The sequence below is a fragment of the Odocoileus virginianus genome, chromosome 7 (genome assembly GCF_023699985.2).
Source record: "Odocoileus virginianus isolate 20LAN1187 ecotype Illinois chromosome 7, Ovbor_1.2, whole genome shotgun sequence".
Lineage (NCBI taxonomy): Eukaryota > Metazoa > Chordata > Mammalia > Artiodactyla > Cervidae > Odocoileus > Odocoileus virginianus.
The window spans coordinates 4,073,929-4,093,082 of record NC_069680.1 but is presented as its reverse complement, the minus strand read 5'-3'; the positions used below and the strand labels follow the sequence as shown (position 1 = coordinate 4,093,082).

At 41.5% G+C, this 19,154-nt stretch overlaps 1 protein-coding gene across 2 annotated transcripts in view; it reads left to right on the top strand.

Moving 5' to 3' along the window:
• The window catches only part of DNMBP (dynamin binding protein), a 117,910-nt gene that overhangs the window by 90,926 nt on the left and 7,830 nt on the right, over window positions 1-19,154 (top strand). For both annotated transcript variants that reach the window (XM_070470014.1, XM_070470015.1), the window contains 9 exons: window positions 5,000-5,147; window positions 5,713-5,730; window positions 6,082-6,281; window positions 7,820-7,950; window positions 9,005-9,109; window positions 13,321-13,449; window positions 15,062-15,394; window positions 15,746-15,925; window positions 17,498-17,696. In XM_070470014.1, coding sequence (XP_070326115.1) covers window positions 5,000-5,147; window positions 5,713-5,730; window positions 6,082-6,281; window positions 7,820-7,950; window positions 9,005-9,109; window positions 13,321-13,449; window positions 15,062-15,394; window positions 15,746-15,925; window positions 17,498-17,696 — 1,443 coding nt within the window. The remainder of the gene's footprint in view (window positions 1-4,999; window positions 5,148-5,712; window positions 5,731-6,081; window positions 6,282-7,819; window positions 7,951-9,004; window positions 9,110-13,320; window positions 13,450-15,061; window positions 15,395-15,745; window positions 15,926-17,497; window positions 17,697-19,154) is intronic.

Here is a 19,154-nt window from a genome sequence, read left to right as displayed (position 1 = left end):
CAGAAACAGGTTTTGTTTTTTTTCTTTTTCTTTTGTAGGAGACAGAGGAGAAGAGCACTGGTATTTAATAGTTTTACTAGGAAAATGAAGTTTTAGTCACTTAGTTCCAAGGTTATTTGGTCTACTTTGTGGTGATATCGGATGCTTGCAATAGAAGAAATTTTTGTTGTTACATGGTGTGATATTTTTCAGATTGACAGTTGCAGTCTGTTAGTGGGTCATGAGATCATTTTAGGACCCAGTAACTCAGTGGGTTTATCTTACAGCTAAGGAACCAATCACATTAGATAAACCCCAGTATTATAGTAGGCTACTGGCAGATTCGTCCAACTTTGTGCAGGAAGAAGACATTGTCTTTGTTATTCTGGTCAGGAACAAAGCTGCCATCTGTCCAGGAAGGGGAATCTGTCTCTATCTTCCAGGCTTTCTGCTATACAAACATCCTTGGAAATCTAATCTGGAATAAGAGCTGTCCCAAATCATGTAGAAGTGCCATGGAGAATTGGTCTTCAAAAGGTTGCCTTTCTTTATCTTTACTCTTATTAATAAAGAAATCTGCTGAATGATTTCTTTAAAAAAATTAACACCCAGTATATATATAGTTCCAATAAAATAGAAAATACCAGAATGCACTGTAAATAATAACTACAGTTGTTGAAATTTTTATTTCAGTTCTACATATATGTCCACTGAGTCATGATTTAAAATGTGTTTATTCATGTGGGTCATTGTCAAAAACATTTGGAAAACAATTATCTATTTCTTATAAACAAGGGTATTGTGTTAGTTATCTATTGCTGTGAAACAAATTATACTAAAATTTAGTGCCTTAAAACAGAAACAGGTCACATTTCCTTTGGTTCAGGAATCTGGGAGTGGCTTAGCTAGGTGATTCTGGCTCTGGGTCTCTCATGAGGTTGGAGTTGAGCTGTTATCTGGGCCGCCATCATCTGGGGCTCAATCAAGGATCTGGTCCCAAAAGTTCACTCAGATCATCAGGCATCAGTTCCCTGCCATGTAGGCCTCTTCACCTTCATGACGGTGGCAGCTAGCTTTCCCCAAACTGTGTGATCCAAGAGAGAGAGATGGCTTGAGATGGGAGCCAGTGTCTTCCATAACCTGATCTCAGATGTGACATGCCATTGCTTCTGCCATATTTTACTGGTCATACAGACCAGCTCTGGTACCATGTGGGAGGGGACTTCCTATCACTTTGGTATTTTATTAGAATCAAAGTAACAAGATGCTGTCACAGTTCCAGCCATCCCACTACACATATCACAACATCCAACAGAAGGAACAAGTGACCCTGTGTCATTTAGGGATAAGCGGACGTTTCCAGAGCCCCCTCACTGGAATTCTCTATTCTTCATTGGCCAGAACTGGTCACATGCATATGCCTACATAGATCACAAGAGAGGGGAATGGGCTCATGATGTTGACTTAAGCTAGGTGGTGTTGACCTGACTCACCAGGGAGAGAAGTGGATATAAGAATAGTCAGACCTCTGCCCTCCTGCAGAAAGGGGTGGTGGCTGTGGGATGGTAGGTGATAGTGCAGCTTTGTTAATGTTTCTCCAGGGTTTAATTCCACACTCCCTTTCAGGATATGCCAAGCTTGACTGCACTTGTTCCCTACAACAGCCCTATGAGGTTAACCTGCTATTAATCTTAGTTTACAGATGAGGAAACTGAGACTTTTGCAGGGGAGTAATTTGCCCAGGGTCACATGGCTAGTATTCTGTTGGATTGACATTCAAACTCAGGTCTTTCCTGTTGTCTCTGCATATGCTGTTAGCCTCTGTACAGAACAGCTGCTTATGTATTAATAGTACTTTATGGAATAGCAAGAGAAACTGAAGCCTGGGGCCCTACTCTCAGTCTCCCTGGAGAGGCCAGAGGTAAGGCCAGAGGTCAGGGAAGTTGAGGAAGGAGACGCACACATTGACCGGAGGAAGCCACGGTGACCCCATTTTTGTAGAATGATATTATTACCTGTATATTATGACAATAAGAGAAGAAATGAAAACAGAATATCCATAATCTCACCCCATACAATTTCAGCCATTTTGTTTCTCCCCTTCCCCTCTTGCCCCAAGACACCAAGAATTTAAGTAGCAGACTGAGATGAGCTGAAGGCATGCAGAGGATGGGGGAGGAGAAGGCCTGGGAACCAAAGGGCTTAGGGCCTCAGAGGAGGGTTAGCTTTACAAGGAGGGACAGTGCGCCGTGACCATGATATACAGTAGGCAAAACTGAGGCTGAATGAGCGCTCCAGGCTGGGAGCTTCAGTCTTGGTCCACAGGAGGCCAGACAGTGCACTCGGGGAATTAATAAAGGACAAGGTTTTGCATATCTGATAAGGGAAGGTTCTGGAAAGTCAGGGAAGGCAAATTAAAACATTGTTCAGCCACTTGCAAAGGGCAGATTGACTTGAATTGCATAAACAGTGTTTTATTTTTCTTAAGTTTATTTTTATATGTAATATATATTTTGATATATAAATATATATTTTAAGTGTAACTTGCTTTTAATATATTCACATGGCTTAAAATTTGAAAGGTACAAAGAACTGCTTAATGAAAACTCTATCTGCCCCTGCCACTTAGCTTTTCTCAACCAGAAACAACTAATGTCATTAGTTTTCTTATATCTCCTTTTGGAGATTCATAACAGAAATGACATATGTATTTTCTCTGCCCTGGTCCCCCATCTCCATTTTTTAAAAAAAATTAGATAAACAGCATACTATTCAAACTGCTCTGCAGTACGCTTAACTCCCCTTTTAAAAGTATGCCTCCCAAACAGTTTTTAATCACCCAGGAATGGAAATGAAAAAAGTATACAGTGGATAATGTGGTAAAATTCCAAGCTAATCCAGGATGCTGGAGAAAGTGTCTTTGAATTAACTTATAAGCCTGATTGGAGACGAATTCTAATGCAGGCAGGCCAAGAGTCCACAGGGAAGGAGAGAATAGTCGGTGTTCCGGGGCTTGGATGAATTAGAACATGAGGAGGTTGAGATGAGGAAGAAGTACCAGGAGACTCTGAATATGTGGTAATATGTAAGGAACTGGCTTTTAATTATTTTAAACATGTCCCACAGAAAGAAATATATTTTACATCACGGCCAGGATACATGTCTGTGTGTGTGTCTGTGCGTGCTTTCACTGTGGCCAGTGTTTTCTGTTCTGTTCTTTTCTGTTCCATTCTGTTTCCTCAGATATGTGCTGATTGTACCCATAAAGTAGATTCCATGACCTATTCATGGGTTGTGACCTAAGTTTGAAAAGATGCTGTAAATTAAGGCATAACTTTGCTAGGTTGTAGTTGATGTAGAAGAGTCACAAATGGGGGGGTTGGAAACCCTTGAATGGAGGTGTGTGCAGAGTCATGGGTGTCAGCCTGAAGGTTCTAGGAGTGCTTGGTTGGGGGGGCAGGGAGGGTGGAGGATATGAAGGGAAGAAGCCAGGCAAATATCAGTTGGTGAAAGTGGGTGGAGACACTGGTGGCTCAGGGTCTCCATGGTGGCCCTGAAGGTCAAGAGGAAGCAGCCCCACTCTTAAACCCCTGGGTCTGTTGAGCTGCAGGGTTAGACAAAGTAAGGCTGCCAGGGACAGCAGCACAAGTGTGATGTGTATGGACATAGTCAAGGCTCTTGGAGGAAGGAGCTATAATTAAGGAAACACATTTCATTTAAATGAAAAGTGCTCTGCACGAGAATAGGGAGTTCCCTGGGACATAACATGGAGGAAACAGGTGACCTTGTAGAGAGAGATGGGGCTCCCTGAGGGAGTGGTTCATGCCCAGAGCAGTTGGGAGAGAGGTGCTTGTAGGGAAGCAGTAAGTAGGGCCATATGTTGAGGAAGAAGCTCAGGAATGAGAGGATGCTGTCTTTTGGGGAGCAGTGCAAGCTGAAGAAGGAAGGAGCAGGCTCACTGAGAGAGGGAAGAGGGGCAAGAGCAAGAGTTTTAACAAATCAGGGAAGTCTGCATGCTCAGGGAGCTGCTCTAAGTGCGTCGGCTCTGTGGAAGTGTGTTTACAAACTGTTCCTTTGCCTGACTGGTGTAGACTGCGGGGGAGGGGTGTCTGTGGGTAGATTTCAAGGAGTCCACCAACTTGGATAGAAGTTTATAACAAAAATGTAGTGCTGATTTAAGATATGATTGTAGAGAACAATGATCTCACCAACTAAAGTCACATGCTCATATCACATTAAGTTGTTGCAGGTATCTCGAAATCCCAGAAACGGCCCATGTTACCAGTTTCTTAGGTCACTCATCATACTTGAACTTATGGTGTATTCGATTCATGCTGTGTTTTGCTATTCAGTGTTTTATAAAGAAGTACATATATTACTATATCATAGATTCAGGGAGTTTTATATTATATATATATATATTATATTATATATATTATATATATATTATATTATATATATTATATATATTATATATATTATATTTTATATATTTTATATATTTTATATAATATATTTTATATATTTTATATATTATATATAATATATATATTATATTATATATATTATATTTTAATATAATAAACTTCATTTATAGTCCTTGTATTTAATTTATGCACAAAGAAAAGATTAGAAGCTGCTGCCATAGAAGGATCTCTTTATCTCTGTGGAGATTTGGGGCTTTGGGAGCTAAGGGGTCTCTATAGGTTCTGATCACATAACGATGTAGAGAGTACTTGATTGCCTGACTGAAAAGGGACTGGAGGCTGTTTCAGGGACTGGGTATGTGGGGGTGTGTGTGTGTGGTGTGTGCATGTGTATGGGTTCTGAAAAATAAATACATGGATGAGAGTTCTCTTAATTTTGTGTTAAATAAGTAGAATTTCAAGCTATTACAGGGAAACAGCTTCTTATTTAAGGGATAGGATTATCTGGTATTAAAGTTTGGTTATATACCTTCCATTTAGGATGCTGAGAAGAAAGTTACTAAAAACACTTTGTGTTTGTATATCCTCCACAGGACCTGTGTTTCTTGATCACCGAGATGAGCTTGAAGGAACATACAAGGTTTACTGCCAGAATCATGATGAGGCCATCTCTTTGCTGGAAATCTATGAGAAGGATGAGAAGATCCAGAAGCATCTTCAGGACTCCTTGGCAGATCTTAAGTAGGAGTTTTGAGCACTTCATTCCATCATAGCTCTTTAGTTCTGCCTGTTGGAAGTCACTCCCATGTCTCTCTAGACTTCTTATGACATCTGTAAATCTATCGTATTTTAAAATATAAGTGATAAATCATTGGAGTTCCTTCTGTGTAACTTGCCCTTTTCCCGTCCTGTATCATGGAAATCTTAAGTAGCTTCCTGCTTGTAGTTTTATCCATTAAAATCAGTTTTATTTATACATATAAGGTTATCATTTTCAGGTAAGAAGCTGCCAGGAAGATAGTTTGGTCTTGACCATCATGAGATTCTCATGTCTTAGGGAGACAAGTTGTGAGGATGTAATATGTGTCTGAATAGGTCAGAGTGAAGTTAGGGGCTTACTGACTTTTTTAATAGACTAGAAATGCCACCGTAAACATTTACAATTCCCCTTTTATCTCGTGTGTTTTTTGTCTGCCCAGCTAATAGGCATTAGTTGGACTAATATGTTCTGAGAGGAATGTGAAAATCAGCATCAGTATTTTCTCTAATCAGCTGTTTCTTCTTTTCACGCTCAACTGCTTTATAGGAGCCTGTACAATGAATGGTGAGTTATTGCCGCTTTTTTTTTTCTTCTTTCATAGACAGAAGCTAGAGGTCACAGCAGGTCCCCTGCCTTGCTGTATTTTCCTCCATAGCACTTACAACCAAATGACACTTTTTATGATGTTGGTTTGATTTTTGTCTGCCTCTTCCCACCAGGCAGGGACTTTTTTAGTTCACTGCTAAATCCACACTAGAACATTGCCTGATATTTGTTAGGTGCCTGGTAAACGTGAATGAATGAAGTTGGGAAGTAGGGTAAGAGAACAGAGCTGTATTAGGAGTAACAAATACTGGCTATAGACCCGGTGTTACTGACAGTTGACCAGAGTCTCTGTTTTCCCTTCTCTTATAGGGGATGCACAAATTATATTAACCTGGGCTCCTTCCTCATCAAACCAGTGCAGAGAGTAATGCGTTACCCATTGCTGCTGATGGAGTTATTGAATTCCACCCCTGAATCCCACCCAGATAAAGTGCCTTTAACCAATGCAGTCCTTGCAGTCAAGGAAATCAACGTTAATATTAATGAGTATAAACGTCGAAAGGACCTGGGTAAGAAAAGCGTACTTGCTGAAAAGGAGGCATGCCCTTGAGAATGTTCTCCTCAAAAGAATTAATTACTAAACCAGAGGTGGACAGGCAGATGGTAGGTAATAGGGCTGTGATGAAGAAATGGTAATAGGATTTGGGGAAAATGAGATAAAAAGAAAGAAAGCAATGATGATAATAAAAGCACAGTCATGCATGTTGGAAATAAGGCATCTGTGACAAAGCTTATAGCAATGAGTCTTTCCCAGGAGATATGAAGACCAGTTAGAAAATGGCTGCTGATCAGGACAGTTCCTTCAAGTTGAGTGACTGCCTTCTCATTGAAGGGAGTCCCTTTTGGTCCATTCTTGCATCTCTTTGCCCTGCATGTTTGCTTCCACTTAAGCTAGAAGTTTCTTGTCTTCTTTCAGAAAACCCCAGTGTGCCTACCTCTCTGGCCCTATCAGTCCTGCCTCTGGTCTGAGCCCCTCCCCTTACCGCCAAAACTGTGCAGTCAGTTGACAGACCACCCACTCTTTCTTTATGATAGAGGACAAACTGAACCATATCTTCTGTCTCATGAAATCTCTTGTCAAAACTTTGATTTTGAATACTCAATGAGTATAGCATGGTGACCATGCTATAATAAACTGATTTATCACTCATATCCTCAAAGAATCTATAATGTAGCCTCTCTGCCTGTCTCTCCACTATTCTGCATATTTATCTAAAACCATTTTCCCCTCCTGCTTCAGCCATGTCACCCATGTTTATGTGTAGTGTTGGCTGTGGCTGTTAAAGCCCTCTGGCCATCGAGCCCATTGCCTTAGTTCATATCTCTTCATATAATGTCATCTTCATCTCCTACAAACAGTGAAGTGTGCCTTTCTGTGCCACCCAGACTTCCTTCGCTATCCTTCTACTATTATTTCTGAGGTTTTCTGCAGACTGACTGATGTATGACACACAGTCAGACAACTCCTGCATAGCATTTCACTGTGTGAGATGACTGGATATAAATACCTCATTTGTGGATGAGACCATTTAAGGTGGGCAGGTACTGTTACTGTTTTCATTTTATTGGAAAGGAAAATGCGGTTCAGAGAAATTAAGTGAATTATTTAAGGCCACACTTTTTTTTTTTTGGCCATGCCTCACAGCTTGCAGGACCTTAGTTCCCTGACTAGGGATTGAACCTGGGCCCTGGAAGTGAAAGTGCATAGTCCTAACCACTGGACCATCAAGGAATTCCCTAAGGCCACACCTTGATGAAATGACAGACTCAGGCATTAAACTCAGAGGTTGCCTTGACTTCAGATCTTAGGCTTTTTTCCTTGTACCTCCATGACCTTCCTTCCTTGTCTCTAATCTTTTCCAGTCTCTGCTATTCTCTGGGTATCCGATCTGTCCATAAATGGTGATTTGGATTAACATTTTGTGTACTCAGTCATAAGCTCTTTGAAAATAAGCACTAGCTCTAGTTTGGATTGTTAGTCTCGTTTGTAGTCTCTCCATGCTTGGAAGAGGGCTTTCTCCACTCACCAGTTTGACTTACTCCCCAGTTCTCAAGTACCGAAAAGGTGATGAAGATAGCCTCATGGAGAAAATTTCCAAATTGAACATCCACTCCATCATCAAGAAATCCAACCGGGTTAGCAGTCACCTGAAGCATCTCACTGGCTTTGCTCCACAGGTGAGGTTCCTGCCCTTGAAGGTTCAGCATGTCTTTGGCTGCTTTTCAGGGCTCCACAGGGCAGCCTACATGGTGTGAATTGGTAAGATTCCCCTCTTAGTACCCTCTTGGTGTTTGCCAGCTGGTAGATAAAACACCCTACAGCTACTCTTTGTTTATTTGGCTGCCCTGGGTCCTAGCTGTGGCATGTGGGATCTAGTTTCCTGACTAGGGGTTGAACCCAGGCCTCCCGCATTGGGAGCATGGCGTCTTAGCCACTGGACCATCAGGGAAGTTCCTCTGCTGTTATATTTAAATCTACTGCCCCCCACAACCCTTCATCTGAGCCTTAAGCTGCTTACAACGTGTACAAAGACAAATCAGGAAACCAAATCTGTCACCATGTAAGAGTTATCATGGTTTTAGACACCCATAAGGAGTTTATCATCTGGGGGAGACAAAACTGTGGACATGTGAGGGTAGAAGGGATTTAGGAGATCACCTAGTTCAACACCATAAGTCACATGTAAGGAAATGTAAAGTCTAAAATCTGAGTGACTTGTAAAACAGCCACAGAGAAGATCCAGAGTCTCCAGACTTCATGTGCTGAACCATGTGAATGTGATACAGTCAGTGGAAAATACCAACTAAAGAATCAGTTGCTAAGCTTGGCAGTTTGATCTCTACACAGTGTGGTACTTAAGTAAACGGGAGCTCCGTGAGAGTGAGCTTCATGTTGGTGAGATTTAATCTGAGCTTTAAAGGAGATGGGCAGGTTTGGCACAGGGAGAGGGAGGGCACACCTGGCCAGGTGGCAGCACTGGTGACGCCAGCAGCCTGACCAGCCAGGGCTTTTGTCAGGAGCAGAGGGGGCCGGGTGGAGACAGGCGTGCCTGTGTGTACTCAGGAGGCTGTCAAAGCCTGGAGAAGTGCTTAAGTCCAATTCCACATGATTCAGAGAAACATCAAAGGCTTATAATTTAAACGAAAGATGTGCTTAAGAAAGATGCATTTCTAGTAAGATCAACTGAGAGAGAGTGCACATTTGCTAACAGCACTTACTCATTTTGAACAGATTAAAGATGAAGTATTTGAAGAAACAGAGAAAAACTTCCGAATGCAAGAAAGATTGATCAAGTCTTTTATCCGAGACCTGTCTCTCTACCTCCAGCACATCCGGGTGAGTAAAGACCTTATTCTTGTTAGAATTGCTGACAGTGTTAATTCCAGCCGTTCTCCTGTTCATCCAGCATATTGCTTAACGAATGTGGAATAACCTGGACTTAAATGACCATTATACCATGACAAGCTTTTTACTGGGATTCTTGCAGATTATTTAAAAGTTAAACATCAGAAGATCAGCACTGTTGTATTCATAGTAAGGGAACCTAGCTCTTTCCTTCATCTCTTTCAGTCTTCACCCTTTTTGCCCTGTTCCTATATCCAGTTATATAAGAAGCACTCATCACAGTTCATTTTGTCAGAATCACTTTGAAGATCACATAGTAAGAGAATGGTTCCTATTGGGGGGGCGGGGGGCCAATGCTTCCTAATGATCATATTCATCTACAACTGTCCGTGGGCCTCTAAGGCTGTTAGAGCCACAAATACGTCTAGAGAGTTGGAAGAACTTAGGAGATCATGGAGGCCCCGGTCTTCCTTGCCTGAGGCAGGGCTTCCTTCATGAAGTCAGATCCAGGACTAGAACCCTTTCTCTTAATATCTGTAATTTCTCTGCTGATTTAATAGAAATTAAGGCTTCCCTGGGAGCTCAGCTGGTAAGAATCTGCCTGCAATGCAGGAGACCTTGGTTTGATTCTGGGATCAAGAAGATCTGCTGGAGATTTAATAGAATAGTGTTTATATAAATATACCATATACCCCTGTCCCTCACACAGGAAAATCTCATCCTGTGAAATAATTTCCTTTAAAAGTGATCCTTTGCTTTTTAAAAAAATTATTTTTTCTTAATATTTTCATCATTTTTTAACTAAGTAACATGGTGCAGAATTCAAAAACTGCCAAAGGAATGTTGTTATTCAGGTACTAAGTCGTGCCCAACTCTTTGTGACCCCATAGACTGAAGCAGGCCAGGCTTTCCTGTCTATCACTCTCTCTCAGAGTTGTTCAAATTCATGTCCATTGAGTTGGTGAGGCTATCCAACCATCTCATCCTCTGCTGCTCTCTTTTCCCTTTTTCTTTCTTTTCTCTTTCTTTCTTTCTTTCTTTTCTCTTTCTCTTTTTCTGCCAACATCAGGGTCTTTCCCAGTGAGTCGGCGCTTCACATCAGGTGGCCTTCAGCTTCAGCATAAGTCCTTCCAGTGAATATTCAGGATTTATTTCCTTTAGGATTGATTGGTTTGATCTCTTTGCTGTCCAAAGAACTCTGAAGAGTCTTATCCATCACTAAGTTCGAAAGCACCAATTATTTGGTACTCAGCCTTCTTATGGTCCAACTCTCACATCTGTACATGACTACTGGAAAAGCCATTGCTTTGACTGTGGACCTTTGTTGGCAAAGTGATATCAGTGCTTTTTAATACACTGTCTAGGTTTGTCATAGCTATTCTTTCAGGAGCAAACATCTTCTAATTTTGTGGCTGCAGTCACCGTCCGCAATGATTTTGGAGCCCGAGAAAATTAAATCTGCCACTACTTCTTTTCCCCCATCTATTTGCCATGAAGTGATGGGACCAGATGCCATCATCTTCATTTTCTGAATGTTGAGTGTTAAAGAAACTTTTTCACTCTGCTCTTTCACTCTCATCAAGGGGCTCTTTAGTTCCTCTTCACTTTCTGCCATTTGTGTGGTAACATCTGCATATCTGAAGTTGTTGATATTTCTCCCAACAATCTTGATTCTAGCTTGTGATTCATCCAGCCCACATTTTGCATAATGTACTTTACATATAAGTTAAATAGGCAGGGTGACAATATATAGCCTTGATGTACCCCCTTTCCCAATTTTGAACCAGTCCATTGTTCCATGCCTAGTTTTAACTGTTGCCCTTGACCTGCATATAGGTTTCTCAGGAGACAGGTAAGGTGGTCTGGTATTCCCATCTCTTTAAGAATTTTCCAGTTTGTTGTGATCCACACAGTCAAAGACTTTAGTGTAGTCAATGAAGCAGAAGTAGATGTTTTTCTGAAATTCTCTTACTTTTTCTATGATGCAATGGATGTTGGCAATTTGATTTCTGGTTCCTCTGACTTTTCTAAATTCAGCTTGTACATCGGTTGTACAACTGGAAGTTCTTGGTTCACATACTGATGACTTAAGTCATTGTATTTCTTTTCTGTGATTTGGGTATATTTGAGGGCATTTATTTATCATTAGTTATCTACTAATTATTAGCTATCTATTGCAGTATATTGCTTTACAGTGTTGTGTTCGCTTCTCCTGTACAGCAAAGTAATTCAGCCACACGTATACGTGTATCCCCTCTTCCTTGGATTTCATTCCCATTTAGGTCATCCCAGAGCATTGAGTAGAGTTCCCTGACTGTATACAGTCAGTTCTCATTAGTTATCTGTTTTATACATAGTAGTATATATATGTAACTCCCAATCTCCCAATCCATCCCATTCTCCTTCCCCCTCCCCTTGGTATTCACATATTTGTTCTCTACATCTGTGTCTCTATTTCTGCTTTACAAATCAATTCATCTATACCATTTTTCTAGATTCCACATATGTGTGTTAATATATGATATTTTTTTTTCAGTTTTTTACTTATTTCACTGTGTGTGGAGGAAATGGCAACCCACTCCAGTATTCTTGCCTGGAGAATCCCCATGGAAAGAGGAGCCTGGTGGGCTACAGTCCATGGGGTCACAAAGGGTCAGATATGACTGAGCGCAGCTAAGCAGACTCCATATGAATAGTCTCTAGGTCTATCCGTGTCTCTGCACATGACAGTTTTGTTCCTTTTCATGGCTGAGTAATATAGTAATATTGCATTGTGTGTGTGTGTGTGTGTGTGTGTGTGTTCATACAGCACATCTTCCTTATCATTCCTCTGTTGGTGGGTATTTAGGTTACTTTCATGTTCGAGCTATTGTAAATAGTGCTACAGTGAACACTGAGTTGTGTGTATCTTATTGAATTGTGGTTTTCTCTGAGAATATGCCCAAGAATGGGATTCATGGGTCATATAGTAATTCTGTTTTTAGTTTTTTCCTCCATACTGTTCTCTTGGGCTTCCCTGGTAGCTCAGATGGTAGAGAATCTGCAGTGCAGGACACCTGGGTTTGATCCCTGGGTTGGGAAGATCCCCTGGATAAGGGAATGACTACCCACTCCAGTATTCTTGCCTGGAGAATTCCATGGACAGAAGAGCTTGGCAGGCTACAGTCCACAGGCTGGGAAAAAGCCAGACACAACTGAGTGACTAACACCTTCATACTATTCTCAATAGAGGCTGTATCAGTTTACATTCTGGGGGCACTTATTTATTGACTTAGTGTTCTTTTCTTATCGACTTATAGTACTTTTGTATATGTTGGAGGAAATAGCCTTTTATCTGAGATGATGGTTTACAAATACCCCCTCCCCCTAGTTTGTTGACTTTTGAATTTGCTTAAAATTTTTTTTGTGTGTGTAGAAGAGTTTTATTTTTGTGTAATCTAATAAAACTTTTATGGTTTCTTCATTCTGTGTCATACTTTAAAAGATCTTTTCCATTCCAAGATAATTTTTTAAAAGATCTCCTATGTTTCAGTACTTTTATCATTTTATCTTTTATATTAAAGTCATAAATCTAGCTGAAATTCACATTAGCACATAAGGTTTGAGGTAGGAATCCAACTTTTTGCTTTTTATCCAGTTGTCTGTCATTAGCATTTATTGAGTAATCCCCACTGATATGATATGCTTCCTACATTTCTTTTAAGTAGCAAACTCTCCTTATTTTAAAATTGTGATTAAGGGGACTTCCCTGGCAGTCCAGTGATTAAGACTCTGCACTTCCGCTGCAGGGGATATAGGTTCCATCTCTGATTGAGGAACTAAGATTCTGATGCTGCAGGGCATGGCCAAAAAAAGAAATAAAAATTTGATTAAGTAAAGATCAGGGCTTATAAGACTTTTCAGTAGCACACTGGATTAAAGTGAGAGATTTGACCAAGTGTATTTCCCTTGCCTTAGGACTCTTCCTACAGTTCCTCTAGTTTTGTTATCTCCCTATTAGCCACTTTTTCCCCCATGTTTTCTAAATGCATAGCAAGTATACACCAGAGCCCCCAGGTCTTAAAAAGCTTGTCTCCATAGCAGTGGGTGACAGCCCTTGGACGGGCATGTCAGTTTGATTCTGACTGCTAACTGCTATCTAGGGTGGATGATGGAGGCCAGAAGTTCTGTCTGGTCTTACCCGTGTTTGTAACTGGCCGCAGGAATCAGCATGTGTGAAGGTGGTAGCTGCCGTGAGCATGTGGGACGTGTGCGTGGAGAAGGGACACAGAGACTTGGAACAGTTCGAGAAGGTGCATCGCTACATCAGTGACCAGCTCTTCACAAACTTTGTAAGTGACCCTTCAGCCCACTTTTCTTGCATTGGCTCTTTTCCCAGGGCTCTATCTAGTGACCAGCCCAGTTTCAGGGGACAAAGGAAAACTCAGAAATTTAACCTGGTAGCACTGTTGATAACTGATCAAAAGAAAACAACTAAAGGATTAACGATTTTAAAAGGAATATTTCGGCACAGTTAATAGTTTTAACAAGTAGGTCTTTAAATGGCATAAACTACCTTATAAAGACTACTAAATATCAGATTGCTTGGGAAACTCTAAATGGAGAGAGAGAGAGAGAGATCCTGAGTAGAAATGGATGTGCTTTGATAGCTTCTTGGAGGTCTCTGAATGCTTGAGGCTAAAGAAAACATGATAGTTGAAGCTTACAGGTATTCTGACAGTAGCATCTTAGTAAAAATTTACTAAGTACCTATTTATGTTCTTTTTGTATCCATATTGTGTCCTTGATATCTATCCCTTTAGAATTAGACAAAAATCTTTGAAAAATGAAAACAGATTATTCAGTAGTTATGAGTAGAAAAGATAAGGGTGTGTGAAAGTTTCTCTACCCCAGATTTGTGTAACAACTAAATCTTTTTATTTTTTATTGAATTATGGTTGACTTGCAATATTGTGTTAATTACTTCTGTACAGGAAAGGGACTCGGTTATATATGTGTGTGTATATATATTTATATATTCTTTTTCATACTCTTTTCCATTATGGTTTATCACAGGATACTGAATATAGTTCCCTGTGCTATACAGTAGGACCTTGTTGTTTATCCATCCTATATATACCAGTTTGCATGTGCTAATCCCAAACTTCCACTTCTTCCCTCTTCTACCCCCTTCTACCTTGGCAATCACCAGTCTGTTCTCTATGTCTCTGATTTTGTTTTGTGTCCTAGATAGGTTCATTTGTGTCATATTTTAGATTCCACATATAAGTGGTATGATCCAATGTTTGTCCCTCTGACTTATTTCACTTAGTGTGATAATATCTAGGTCCACCCATGTTGCTACAAATAGCATTATTATTTTAACAGCTGAGTAGTAGTCCCCTGTGTTTATATACCACATTTTCTTTATCCCGTCATCTATCGCAGGGCATTTAGGTTGTTTTCATGTCTTGGCTATTGTGAATAGTGCTGCTACTATGAATACATGAGGATGCATGTATCTTTTTGAATCATAGCTTTGTCTGGATATTTAAATGTCCAGGAGTGGGATTGCTGGATCATATGGTAATTCTACTTTTAATAATTAAACCTTAAGTTAAATTCAGGTTATGTACAGACATGTACACATAAGTGATACCAGACGGATGGTCACATCTGGGTTATAATGCAACATCATGTTAATGTATGTAGTTGAGCATTTGTTGTCAACTGTGTAGCTGTTTTGCATACTCTTTGGTGTGTGCAGATTGCTGGGTGAAGAGTTACAAGCTGAGAAGCTTTGTGTGCAGACACCTGGTATCAGATAGGCAGAACACTGTTGGATCTGCACAGGTTTAGCTTGGAGAAAAGCAGGTGGTGCAGGATGGAACAAAAGCCACCTGAAGAGTATTCTTAAGAATAACAAATTCGGTACTGAACACCATGCCTTTCTCATTTTCACAGAAAGAGAGGACAGAGCGGCTGGTCATCTCTCCGCTGAATCAGTTACTGAGCATGTTCACAGGACCCCACAAGCTGGTACAGAAACGCTTCGACAAACTTCTGGACTTCTATAACTGTACAGAACGGGCGGAGAAGCTGAAGGACAAGAAAACCCTGGAGGAGCTGCAGTCGGCGCGGAACAACTATGAGGCTCTGAATGCCCAGCTGCTAGATGAGCTGCCCAAGTTCCACCAGTACGCGCAGGGCCTCTTCAGCAACTGCGTGCACGGCTATGCAGAGGCCCACTGTGACTTCGTGCGTCAGGCCCTGGAGCAACTGAAGCCGCTGCTCTCGGTGAGACCCTCCCTCCCTGTGGAGAAGGGGACTCCCGGGTTCTCCCCAGGTTTTTTGGGGAATACACGTCAGGGTTGTCGAGTCATTGTTAAGCTAGGCAGATTAACTGGGTCACTAGGTCAAGCCCATCGGGAGGTGGAGTCCTTGCTGCCGTGATGGTGCTGGGACCCCAGGGCCTTGAATGGTTGCTCTCCTGAGCCGCCCTGGCGGAGCCGGGCCCTGGGCCTGCGGGCTCCTGGCTGCAGTGTTGGTGGCTCACACGTGAGGAGTTTCAAGGAGACTGTGCCAGTCCTGGGTCTTTACGTGTGTCCTCTTCTCCCCTCTGTCTCTGTTCTTGCAAATGGACTCCAGCTACTCAAAGTCACCGGTAGGGAGGGGAACCTGATTGCCGTCTTCCATGAGGAGCACAGCAGGGTCCTGCAGCAGCTCCAGGTTTTCACCTTCTTCCCAGAGTCTCTTCCCACCACCAAGAGACCATTTGAGAGGAAAACCATGGACCGCCAGTCCACCCGAAAGCCACTCCTCGGCATGGTGAGTGGAACCAGAGACACTCATATGGCCTGGTGGTTAAGGTGTAAACTCCTGAGCGAGACCACCTGGGTTCATATCACAGTTCTGACAGAGTCACTCTGTGTCCTTGAGCACGTGCCTCAGTTTCCTCATGTCTAAAGCACCAATAATTGTTCTGGCTACATCATAGAGTTGTTTGGTGATTTAAATGAGTTAAAGTATGTAGAGCACTTAGGCATTGGCCTGGCACATAGTAAGCGTTATTCGAGTAAGCTGTCATCAGCGTTATTGATTGACTCAGCTCTGTCTCTACTGATTAACAATTTATTTATTTATTTATATTTTTATTTTTTGGCCTTGCTGCGTGGCATGTGGGATCTTAGTTCCCTGACCAGGGATTGAACCCACACCCCCTGCATTGGAAGCACAGAGTCAAGTCAAGCACCTCTTGACCACCAGGGAAGTCCCCACCGATTAACAATTTAATGAATTTAAATATTTTATAATAATTGGAGAACAAAGGTTATTGAGTTCAAATCTGTCATGTGCTCATTCTTTCTTTACTTACTATCACCAGGCACCAGCAGTGTGCCAGCTGGTACAGACTTCAAATGCCCTCTGAATAGCAGTCTTGGCACCTTGTCTCTACAGTGAAAGGAGTTAATAAAGGATTAATATTAATACTTTGATCAGTCAATTAAGGGAACTGGTTTAAGGATATGTTAATTCTGCCAGGCTCCCTATTTTTGATCATGTATTAGAAAAAGTAATTATCTGATACACTACCAAACAGTTATTGACTGATCACTTTTTACCTGGAGTTATTTTCATTTTGAACTCAATTATTCCACATTCTGAAAAGTAGGGTAAGACATATGAGGTAATAATCTACAAGACTGCTGATCTGTCTGTGCTTCAGTATTTTTGCCCCATATAATCCCATAGACTGTAGAGCAATTATCTTTCAATTGAAAAATAAGTTAATTTTAAAAATTTTTATATGATTTTAAAGTGAGTGATAGTCACTCAGTTGTGTCTGACTCTCTGCGACTCCAGGGACTATAGCCTGCCAGGCTCCTCTGTCCATTGGATTCTCTAGGCAAGAATACTGGAGTGGGTTGCCATTTCCTCCTCCAATGATCTTTAAAAAGGGAATCACATTTTTTATCACTTTACTTTTTCTTATTTTATGAATATTATTTGCTTTTGGAGATGAGAAGCCAAGATAAGGAAAGTCTCAGTTGTTTAGAATCATATAGCAGAGTACAAGGAGACCTACTCATATTACTTATTTTGATTCTTTAGGTGGCAGTTTAACCACATATTTTTATCACAGGATAACAGATCTAAAACTAAGGATGTGTTAAATTTTCTTACTCTAGCTGTAAAGGCACCAAAACGTGACCTAAGAGATTATGGTTTTCTCCCAGCCACACAGGCTGACTCAGTGCAGAAACATGTTATAGGAGCTGGGAGCAGCTGGCTGTCATTGCCTCCGTTTCTGAGACTGACAGCATGCGTGATTACATACAACTGCCGGGGTAATAGCCAGGGAGGGGTTTAGATGATGGTATCTCTCATATTACCTTTCAGCCAAGTTATATGCTCCAGTCGGAAGAACTTCGGGCCTCACTCCTGGCAAGGTATCCCCCTGAAAAGCTCTTCCAGGCAGAACGGAACTTCAATGCAGCCCAGGACCTGGATGTCTCACTTTTGGAAGGTGACCTGGTGGGTGTGATCAAGAAGAAGGACCCCATGGGCAGTCAGAACCGCTGGCTGATTGACAACGGAGGTAAGAGCAGTAGAGGACAGATTGTTGTTGTCTAGTTGCTAAGTTGTATCTTGACTTTTTGTGACCCCATGGACTGTAGCCTGCCAGGCTTCTCTGTCCACGGGATTCTCCAGGCAAGAATACTAGAGTGGGTTGCCATGCCCTCCCTCCAGGGGACCTTCCCAACCCAGGGATTGAACCTGTGTCTCTAGCATTGGCAGGCGAATTCTTTACTGCTGAGTCACCAGGGAAGCCCAGCACAGATTACCATGACTCTTAAGTGAGGAAAAGAGTGACTTGGGCTGTTCCTGAATCCTGTGTAGGCTAGCAGAAAATATGAGAATCTTTGATTAAAGGGAAAAATAACCTTAAAAGTTTTCTCCATCTCTAGAGAGTGTAATACTCAAGTCATTACAGAACAAAACCAGTTTTTTATTTTTTTTGAATTCCAGAGAAGACTCTGTTACTTCCCATGCAAGATCTTGCCTTATTTTACCTTTACAGGCGCTGAATCCTGCCTAAAGGGTCCTTTGCCCTCTCCATCGCTGAGTGAACCATAAGTTTTTTATATGTTTTGTGAACATATGAATTTCAGATAGGGTTTTTTGCCCGCTCCCCCCCCCCCCCCCCCCCCAAACTGGCCAATAATTTTACCTCATGACTATTTAGGAAATGACTTTAAAAACAGCTTACAGTTTTGTTTTGTTTTGTTTTTTCTTTCTGGTGGGAGTTGGGGTGGGGAAGGGGTGCAGAATTGTTTTTATAAAATACAAAGAATAATGCCAATCCATAATCCTTTTTCCACAGTTCCAAAATCTGAAAAGCTTTGAAAGTCAGAGGGTTTTTTTTTGTAAAGAACTAATTTGCCCAAACCTGCCCTGATCTGAACTCATTTGGTGACAAAACCTGAACAGATGCTGAGAGGCTGTTTATGACCCCTTACTTTTTCCCTTTTGGTGTGACTAGTCATGTTTTGCTACAGAAACCTGAATGGGTTTGACTATGGGCTGTTGACCCAGTCCTAAATCTCCAAATCTGAATTCCATAATACATCTGGCCCCAAGTGTTTTAGAGAAGGATTGTGGCCTCTGTAATAAACACCCATATTCATACCATCAGAACTGAAAACTTTAATATTTCTCAGTTTCTTTAAAAGTGTTTTGTGAATTTTTTTTCTCCTTTCCCAGCCCCCTGTTCTGCTTACCCAAAATAATAAAGATTGAAGTGGGAAAAGCAGGACAAAGGAAGGGGCCCCCAGGGTAATGGCAGGTGAGAGCCACTGATAGACTGATGGCCTCTTAGTGAAGATTCAGACTGTTTGAGCTCCCCTGTCCTTGGGTTCCTAGCTCTACAGTCCTGATGAGTAAAGTGGTAGCAGGAAGCTCACAGCATCAGGATCAGTTCTTAGACCCTCTACCCCTTGCCGTCTGCCTAGGGGACTTCTTGCCATCACTCAGAAAAGAGAACAAATGCAAGCTG